The sequence below is a fragment of the Aquarana catesbeiana genome, linkage group LG03 (genome assembly GCF_042186555.1).
Source record: "Aquarana catesbeiana isolate 2022-GZ linkage group LG03, ASM4218655v1, whole genome shotgun sequence".
Taxonomy (NCBI): domain Eukaryota; kingdom Metazoa; phylum Chordata; class Amphibia; order Anura; family Ranidae; genus Aquarana; species Aquarana catesbeiana.
In genome coordinates this window covers 622,032,436-622,042,441 of record NC_133326.1, presented here as the reverse complement: position 1 = coordinate 622,042,441, position 10,006 = coordinate 622,032,436, and the positions used below count along the sequence as shown (strand labels likewise).

Sequence of the window (10,006 nt, the reverse complement as noted above, 5' to 3'; positions counted from 1 at the left end):
AAGAACAATATACCCCCTAAAATAAATGGAAAAAATCACCAAAAAATCCACTCTGAGCAAAAGCCCATTTTTTTAAGGGAAGCCTTGGTCCAAAAAAATTTTTGTAACCTAAAATAAAAGCCCCATCAACATAAAATAAAAACTGATACATCCTCAAAATAAATTAAAAACCCATAAAACCACCCCTTAAACAACAAACATTGTGTGCTGTAGACGTGACAGCAGCAAGTGATGACAACACACATTATACACCAAATTAGGCACGTCTAATTTTTTTTTTTTATTTCCCATTCTTCTGAAGTAACTTCTGCTATTTCAACACTTACGTAACCTTGTGTTTTTTTTAGATTTTCTTTAGAAAAGCACACTTACTTTTTTTTTTATGTAAACCCCCTTCCCCCATTAAAATACACACTATAAATTGAACTCGCACATGTTGCTCTTGTAGGAGTGAACTGATCATTTCAGTGATTTCACTTCATTGGAGAAACCATAAATATGTTTCTGAGCCTCTGTTGGCTGCTTGTAGCCATTGCCTATGAGGCAGAAGGCCTGGTTGCTAATGACTTTACAAAGTGCTCCGAGGTCTTCTACAAAGAAAAAATGCCTGTTGGCTTTGAAGGCATAGCCAAGCCTCATGATTTTAAGGAGATTCCGGATGGAATAAAAACAATAAGTGATCTGGCATCTCCAGCCTATATTTGTCAGACGCTTGGAAGTAAAAGTTACTATGCCACTTTATATGACAGAGGAAGGCGTATTCCCCTGTATTCTGCCTACATCCTAGACAGGAAAGAAGCAAAGGAACAAACCGATTGTAAACGACCAGGATCATTTCAGTTAGAGCCGCAGGTATGTTTATCCTTTTGGTATGTATGTGCTATTTAATAGGAAAATGTATTTATCCATATTCAAATGTATTTATATCTAGTGAACAAATGCTAATAGGTGCTTGTATGTCATTTATTGGTTTATGATATTCCTATTGTCCTCTACACAACCCAGTTTGAAGGTGGGAGCAGCTGCATCCACTGATGAAATTGGAAGAGATAGGAAGAGAATGGGTGACCATCTACCATTTTTGTAAATGTATACCCCTTATGGACCAGAACAATCTTTGCTTTTCCACTATTGGCTTTTATTCAGTGATACTTTGTCTTTTTGAAGTCATAGATAGATATTTTTTTTTTTAGGACAAACAAGACTTTCCTTTGGTGATATTGCAAAAATCATTTTGTTTCTATAGACAAAAAGACGTAAAAAAGAAAACCCCGTAAAAAATTTACTTTTTTTTTTTTTTTTTTGGTATTTTTTTTTTACAACATTCCAAAAAAATGAGAATAAGGTAGCATATGCACCAGGAAAACAATCTTTTTTTCTATTTGACCAATTAGATAAAAAAAAAGTTAAAAAAGTGTTACTTTAAGGCATTAAGGTATAAGACTGGTTAAATGGAAATTGTAATTTAATAATAAATAATAATAACAAACTGTAATATATTTTATATAGACTATAATAAAGGAAGCATTTCATGGCAGGAGTCACCTCCTGGGCTTCTGATCCTGACTGCAGCCAGCAAAAGGTCACTATTGTACGTGATCTGTTCACCTGATCCAGAACAAAAAAAAAAAAAATTCCAGAAAACAATTATGTATTCAGTGTGTGTGTGTGTGTGTGTGTGTGTGTGTGTGTGTGTGTGTGTGTGTGTGTGTGTGTGTGTGTGTGTGTGTAGGGCCACTGATAAAGCAGTACAGCCAGCCCTCCTGTACTGGGCCCAAACCCCATCAGTTCAAGGGGGGGCACAGGTACCTGCTGAGCTGGAGGGCTGACTGTACTGCCTTATTGCTGACACTTGTGGATCCAGTGCAGTTGAGGCTACAGAGAAAGGGACTGATGGATCTCTGTCAACAGCAGTGGCGGCTGGTGTTTTATTGTTTGGGGGGGCCGCAAGCAACCACCCCCCACGGCAACTCAACCCCCCCCCCCCCCCCCCATTTTCCGGTCCACCAGAAGGTGTCCTTCTGAGATTACGGTGCCTTCCACCATGCGTCTCCTCCCCTCCTCCTGGGCGTCCAATAGGATCGCCTAACCTTTCGGTCCATCGGGTTACATGTAAAAGACCCGCGCTTCCTGATTGGCAGAGAGGCGATTCAGTGTTAGGTGTTAGAAAAGCTAATATTAATTTGCTTTTCTAACACATCTGGGTGGACTCCAAGTGCAATGCTCTGCCTATGGCTCTAATCAGGTGCTTAAAAAAAAACACCCCTGTCACTGTAATTCAGGCGCCCGGCATCCGAAAAGGGGCGGACACCTGAATAGGGAGTGGCAGCGGTGGCCATGGATAGATTCATGCAATGCATGAATCTATCCATTATGCATATAGGGGGGTGGCGAGGGTAGAGGGTGCAGCGCCCGTGCGCCCTTAATGCACGGGCTTCCTCTGGTGCTCAGTCCCTTTCTCTGTCTCAAATTTGAGATATTAGGGGTCTGTCTGGACCCCTGATATTTCACCAAAGCCCCCCCCTAACAGGGCTGTTAAAAAAATGTAAAAATAAAATGAATAAATAATAAAGTTACCTCACCGCCTGTTTTAACTGCACACTAGCACACCACAACAGCTTTGCACGTGTTTGCAGGGCACTTACAGAGCAGTGCTATTCAATTAAAAAAATTGTATTTATCGATGAGGGTATAGTTTCTGCCTTTGCTGTGCAGCGATGCCATTTTAGCGAAAATATAATTTGATATTTTCAGGGATGGGGTCCTGTGATTTTTAACAGCAGCCTTGTGTTTGTATATATACAGTGAGGAGAACAAGTATTTGATACACTGCCGATTTTGCATGTTTTCCTACTTACTAAGCATGTAGAGGTCTTTAATTTTTATCATAGGTACTCTAATGCCGCGTACACACGAGCGGACTTTGCCCGGCGGACGGGATTTCGTCGGACAATTCGATCGTGTGTGGGCTTCAGCGGACTTTGTTTACTCCAAAGTTGGATGGACTTAGATTTGAAACATGTTTTAAATCTATCCGTCGAACTCGAGTCCGGTCGAAAAGTCCGCTCGTCAGTATGCTAGTTCGACGGACAAAAAGCCATGCTAGGGCAGCTATTGGCTACTGGCTATGAACTTCCTTGTTTTAGTCCGGTCGTACGTCATCACGTACAAATTCGTCAGACTTTGGTTGATTGTGTGTAGGCAAGTCCATTCATTCGGAAAGTCCGTCATAAAGTCAGTCGAAAAGTCCGCCGGGCAAAGTCTGCCGTAAAGTCCGCTCGTGTGTACGCGGCATAAGACTGAATCTAAAACCAAAATCCAGAAAATCACATTGTATGATTTTTAAGTAATTAATTAGCATTTTATTGCATGACATAAATATTTGATACATCAGAAAAGCAGAACTTAATATTTGGTACAGAAACCTTTGTTTGCAATTACAGAGATCATATGTTTCCTGTAGTTCTTGACCAGGTTTGCACACACTGCAGCAGGGATTTTGGCCCACTCCCCTATACAGACCTTCTCTAGATCTTTCAGGTTTCAGGGCTGTGGCTGAGCAATACGGACTTTCAGCTCCCTCCAAAGAGTATTTAAGACTTCCTTCCCCATTGGCGGTCAGTGGCAATTTTAATTAACCCCTTTATAATGCAACATGAAGGGGTTAATTATCACTGCCACTAATATAGCATAAGGGGGATAATAAACACTGCCAATAGTCACTAATGCAGCTTTGTACAAAGAAATGGTTAACCCCCTGGGGGGGAGTGAGGGGGTTAATTAACATTGCCAGTAATGCAAGGGGCAATAAACATTGCCACTGGCCATTAATGCAGCACTGGGCAGTGGCAGTGTTAATTAACCCCTTGCATTACTGGCTAGTGGCAATGCTAATTAACCCTTCCACTCCCCAAAGGGGTTGACCATTTGTCTGTACAAAGTTGCATTTATCCTCAGCTGCTGCACTCATGTTTGTGATTAACTGACTACCTCTCACTTACGCACAGCCCTGCTCACTTCCAAGCCTAGACATGATGTCATTCTGCAGAGCAGCAGGCCAGGACCATCCTTCCCCTGTTGGATGGAGATCAATCCGCCTGAAAGTAGTGTGCCGTTTCTTCTCATGCGGAGTGCAGGAACTTAGGGAGCTATTTCACCACTCAGCACCCCACTGCCACCTGCCACTCTGCAAAGTGAGGTGCTGCTATGGCTTGCCCTGATGATTTATTGGGCCTGGGTATCAGGGCACACTTTAGCAGCAGTTTGATTGTAGCTGCTCTGGTCACACTGCACCCCTGTCCCCCTATTCAACTTTGGCGTCCAGGACACCTGCCCCCTCTGCCCCTCCGTCCCCCTTTGCTAAGAGGCTCCCAGCTGTTACTGTTCACCTCCACCATCACCAGTTTGTTTTTTTCTTCAGGGCTTAAATTTTGGTAGATTGGAGATATTGCATAATATATATACACATACATGTTATGTTACTAACACATTTATGTGTGCATTCTCTCTATTGATAAGGGGTCCGACATATACAATGTAGCTGCTTGTAGTGTGTTCTATACTGATGTGACTTCATCCTAAAAGTAATTATTTTTAAATATCATTACCTATATTTAGTGCAACTAGTGTAGGCATAGCATCACTCAGACTGGGAAAGGGGAGGGGAACATTAGGGACAGCCAGGTGTGCTGCAGCCCACATATGCTGACAAGAGGGGAGAGAAGAATCTATTGGCCTGTTTCTGCTCCTCCACTGTCCAGTCACAGGCTGAGGATAGAGTGGTGGTCATTTTGTATTGCTTAACTGCAGTGAGTTCACCAGTTTGACCCCGTTGTCTGCCAGGGCTGTTTAAATCTCAGGGCTGAATAGACAGGATTACAAAGCTTTTGCCAGGTCAAACAACTCCCAAATATGCCTTTCAAATGTATATTTAGTGGCTGGCCTGGAGACTTCTAGCAGCATAAAAATCTGTTTATAGTGCAGTATGCAAAAAGCAAGATAAACAAACAAAGCCAAACGACTGTTACTCTGAAGTCATTTGCAGTTTAAGACATTTTATTATAGAAAAAAATAATGTGAACATTAGGGATACAGTGGAACCTTGGATTACGAGCATAATCCGTTCCAGGAGAATGCCTGTAATCCAAAGCACTCGCACATCAAAGCAAGTTTCTTCATAGAAGTCAATGGAAACTAAGATAATTTGTTCCGCATTGACTTCTATTGCATGCAATACTGCATGTGGCCAGAGGTGGGGGGGCGCTGGAGAGCCTCGGAAATACTCGGCAACACCTTGGCTGAACGCGGAAAGCCTTGGAAAGGCTTGGAAACACTCGCGAATGGAGTATTTCCGAGTGATTCCGAGTATTTCCGAACGGCTCTCAACCGTTCCGAGTTTCACCGGCGCCCCTACACCTCTGGCCAAATGTGGTACTGCACACCCCATTAGCTTGAATTCTGCTCGTTTTGCAAGGCAACACTCGCAAACCGAGTCAGAATTTAAAAAAAAAAAGTTGCTCGTCTTTCAAAACGCTTGTTAACCGCGTTACTTGTAAAACCAAGGTTCCACTGTACAAGAAATAGAAATATATTCACATTTCCCATCCCAACAAAAATCACAAAATTGTCATAAATAAATTGCCTTTCCCCTGATGTCCCGGATCTAATTTATAAAGCAAACCATATATGTTGGGGAGAAACCATCTTATGTCATAATAGGAAATATCACCTAAGCCTCAGCTAATGAAAATGGTATACCATAGCTATCAGCAGGTATGATCTAATGATGGAGGACGGATCGTGGTTATGTTATCTAATGTCCATTCATGGAGATAGGTGAGAGTAGCCAGCCCTTTCTGCACAGTATTTATTGTTGAGTACGTCTCAGTACCTGTAGTCTAGTCGACACAATGGTCCTATTTATGGTGAGCTCCTAAGTAGGCTTTATGACACTCAGTAACTATTGGGCTATTTATGTTATTTTTATTTAGGAATGCTTCATTGCATCAGCTTTTACTTTCCTTTTTTGCTTAGGGATCATGGAATACGATTGTCATATTTGGAAATAGTCAGTGGGCATTGAATTTGAGAAGTATTCTCAGGCCCTCCCCAGTATAAAGATATCCCTCGTAGGGTAAATGCCCTTTTTACTTACCTTAAGCGTTACATAATGCTCCAGCCCACAGCCTTTTCCTCTTCTGTTTACTTACTTGTTGGGTCCTTCTTCAGGGATGAGTGGAGGGACCTAGATATAGGACTTAGGTGAGCATCACTGGCTTCACAAGGTAAGAAAAAGAATATCTTGGCAGAATGGGTTAGAGGGGGTGGGAGGGAGGGGCGTTAGATAATTTGTGCCCGGAGTGGGGCTTTAAAATGTCTATTGCTCAGTGCGATCGAAGCAAACAACACTTTAAAATATTTTTTTCTTATATTTCCAGCTGATTTATCGAGAAGTAACAGAAAACATGCAATTGACAAAGGAAACAAGGCCAACGATAACAAAATATAACAAAAACAACGGGATTTCAGAAAGAGATCCTAAAAACCAGCCAACCAATCTTATGAAAGCAAGCCAAGCTATTGACGAGGACTATATTGAAACACCTCCTACTACTACTAAAACGCCTACTTCTACTACTATCAAGTATCAAAACAAATATGGCAGGGGACATTTGAATCCTTGTGGCCATCACAATGACCCACAGAACTACAAGTCTACCTTCACTCTGACCAATGTTGTGCCTATGAAATCAGAGCTGAATAATGATGTATGGAGTAAGTATGAGATAGAGATGATTACTATTTCTGCAGGTTGTGGCAAAATGTACGTAGTGACCGGTTCTGTCCCAGGGAATAATGCTCTGAAAGATCGAGTGACCATCCCTAGTTATGTGTGGAATGCCTATTGTTGTGTGAATAACCTCGGTAAACCTGTCAAATCTGGCGGTGCTATAGCTGCAAATGACAAGGAGCTAGCTCCAAACAAAGCTTTTCAGGTAGAAAAAATGGAACTTAGTGACCTCCAGCTAAAACTGAAGAATCTTCTGAATCTTTCAAATAACTTTGAAATATTCGCTTGTGATTGCAAGGAAATAAAAGGTAATAAGAGGTGCAATTCGATTTAGCTCAGTTAAAGTGTTACTAAACCCAGGCTACTGCATTCACTATATCTGGTCTCCCACAGTACACAGAACATGGAAAAGCAATTATTTTAGTAAATATAAACTGCTAAATACCTTTTCTCATCAGCAGTATAATTTCTTGTGATTTTTATCGGTTCCTAGTGAAGCTTGTAGGAGGAGTTTTCATACTGCACTGAGCTGTCCTATGAGGCTGCAGGGCTCATGACTCTCTGTCTGGACAGTGCTGATTGGCCCTGTGCTGATCACATGCACTCTCCCAAGAAAAAAAAAAAAAAAAACCTCTCTAGCAATACACACCAAACTGAGCATGTGCAGCCTGACTCCCCTGTCTTATCCGGACTTGTCCAGTGCAGGGGGGGGGGGGGAGGATCTGTGCATACAGGATCAAGCAGCCTTTTTACACAATGCGGATGATTAACTGCAAATACAGACTGATTTTACTGTTGTGGGTTTAGTAATACTTTAAACATATTTCTTCATGTAATCCATGGGATTGATGAACGAATGTGATTATTCCAAATAAAATGCTTAGTGCATCTGTATGCAAATCAGCTTAATTAAGTGAAGAAATTACTCTTGGGTGAATGTTTCAAGCCCAATTCCAGCCTCTCCCCCACCACCCCGCACCCCCCCCTCCACCCACCCAAAGGAATTCCATACCACACACACACACACACACACACACACAAGTATTTTTTACTTACTTGAATTGGGCTTTAACAAATTATTCAAAACAAAAAGAAGTGCACACTCCAAATGATAATCTCATGGTCAGTCGTTGCTTTCTTTGGACTCTCCAAGTGATGTCAATGTTGATGCATGTTCATAGCGGGGTCACTGGAGGACCCCAGAATCACAAGGAAAATTTTCATTTGCTTCTTGTTTTAAAGCATGCTTGTTCCAGGCCTCTGACTAAAAAGTACTGAAGTCAAACATAACCGGGTATCTTCTTATCAATATTCCTATTGCACATGTTCCTGGCAAACACGGCTCATAAAATGGTGGGTGCTGCAGCGATTACCAGCTGGTTTCTGGAAACATCAAGCAAGTGTACATATTTGCCAGCACACCATGGATCAACAATCGCCATCCAAAGGTTTCCTTATTGCAGAGAGATCCCATCACAGAGATAAGTGCAACGTTTTGGAGCCGAGCAGAACCACTTCATCACATCACATGTCTGACGAAGTGGTCTGCGCGGCTCCCAAACATTGCACTTATCTCTGTGATGTGATCTTTCTGCAACCAAGAAACCTTTGGATGGTGATTGTTGATCCATGAATATGTACACATAACCAGGTATCTGACATTTTCAAAAGGAGTCTGTAAATGGCAGTACTCATTAATCTCTTATGTAAGAGTCACTTTAAGCACAGGAACTATGTATGGGGGCACATTTTAATAATAGACCTCTTACAACAAGGACAAAGTTAATATGTGGCTTATAAATGGTGGTGGGGAAGGGGGTATTCTTCTATCTGCGGAGGGAACAGAACAATTACTAATCAATAGAAAAGGTTTCCAACATGTGAGGATATGGAGTATTATAATTACTATTAGGCAGTCGCTATCATTTGGGTGTACACAGGAGTCACCACCATGCTCTAATGAATTGAATATCATGTAGCATTTTATTCATGTTTTATCAACCTGTATAATCATAACTTACTTACATTTACTGTACTGAATGTATAATTCTGTTAGCTTGGACTGTCACTGAACGCTTTATAATAAAACTGTCATGTTTATGTAATAAAAATATTTGGCATCATATTCTTCATTTTTTCTGTATTTTATACTACTATCTGTTAGCTAAAACTTAGATCCTGATTAGGGATGAGCCGAACACCCCCCTGTTTGAACACGCGAACACCGTTAAAGTCTATGGGACATGAACATGGATAATCAAAAGTGCTAATTTTAAAGGCTTATATGCAAGTTATTGTCATAAAAAGTGTTTGGGGACCTGGGTCCTGCCCCAGGGGACATGGATCAATGCAAAAAAAAGTTTTAAAAAGGCCGTTTTTTCAGGAGCAGTGATTTTAATAATGCTTAAAGTCAAACAATAAAAGTGTAATATCCCTTTAAATTTCGTAGCTGGGGGGTGTCTATAGTATGCCTGTAAAGGGGCGCATGTTTCCTGTGTTTAGAACAGTCTGACAGCAAAATGACATTTCGAAGGAAAAAACCCATTTAAAACTACTCGCGGCTATTGCATTGCTGGTCCGACAATACACATAGAAGTTCATTGATAAAAACGGCATGGGAATTCCCCACAGGGGAACCCCGAACCAAAATAAAAAAAAAAAAATGACATGGGGGTCCCCCTAAATTCCATACCAGGCCCTTCAGGTCTGGTATGGATATTAAGGGGAACCCTGGCCAAAATTAAAAAAAAAAAATGACGTGGGGGTCCCCTCAAATTCCATACCAGACCCTTCAGGTCTGGTACGGATTTTAAGGGGAACCCCGCGCCAAAAAAAAAAAAAAACGGCGTGGGGTCCCCCCAAAAATCCATACCAGACCCTTATCCGAGCACGCAACCTGGCAGGCCGCAGGAAAAGAGGGGGGGACGAGAGTGCGCCCCCCCTCCTGAATCGTACCAGGCCACATGCCCTCAACATTGGGAGGGTGCTTTGGGGTAGCCCCCCAAAACACCTTGTCCCCATGTTGATGAGGACAAGGGCCTCATCCCCACAACCCTGGCCGGTGGTTGTGGGGGTCTGCGGGCGGGGGGCTTATCGGAATCTGGAAGCCCCCTTTAACAAGGGGACCCCCAGATCCCTCCCCCCCCCTGTGTGAAATGGTAAGGGGGTACTTACCCCTACCATTTCACTAAAAAACTGTCAAAAATGTTAAAAATG

At 42.0% G+C, this 10,006-nt stretch overlaps 1 protein-coding gene across 1 annotated transcript; it reads left to right on the top strand.

The window, feature by feature from the left end:
• Positions 1 to 417: 417 nt before the first annotated feature.
• On the top strand, positions 418 to 7,772 carry LOC141133161 (endonuclease domain-containing 1 protein-like). The gene is made up of 2 exons (XM_073622346.1): positions 418 to 852; positions 6,438 to 7,772. The coding sequence occupies exons 1-2, from the start codon at positions 499 to 501 to the stop codon at positions 7,122 to 7,124; spliced, it is 1,041 nt and encodes a 346-aa protein (XP_073478447.1). The 5' UTR covers positions 418 to 498; the 3' UTR covers positions 7,125 to 7,772.
• The last annotated feature ends 2,234 nt before the right edge of the window (positions 7,773 to 10,006 follow it).

Bases quoted from the DNA above. Each gene is read 5' to 3' on its own strand.
- LOC141133161 (XM_073622346.1), top strand. From the start codon at position 499: ATGTTTCTGAGCCTCTGTTGGCTGCTTGTAGCCATTGCCTATGAGGCA. The intron at 853-6,437 runs GTATGTTTATCC...TTATATTTCCAG, and splicing joins CATTTCAGTTAGAGCCGCAG to CTGATTTATCGAGAAGTAAC.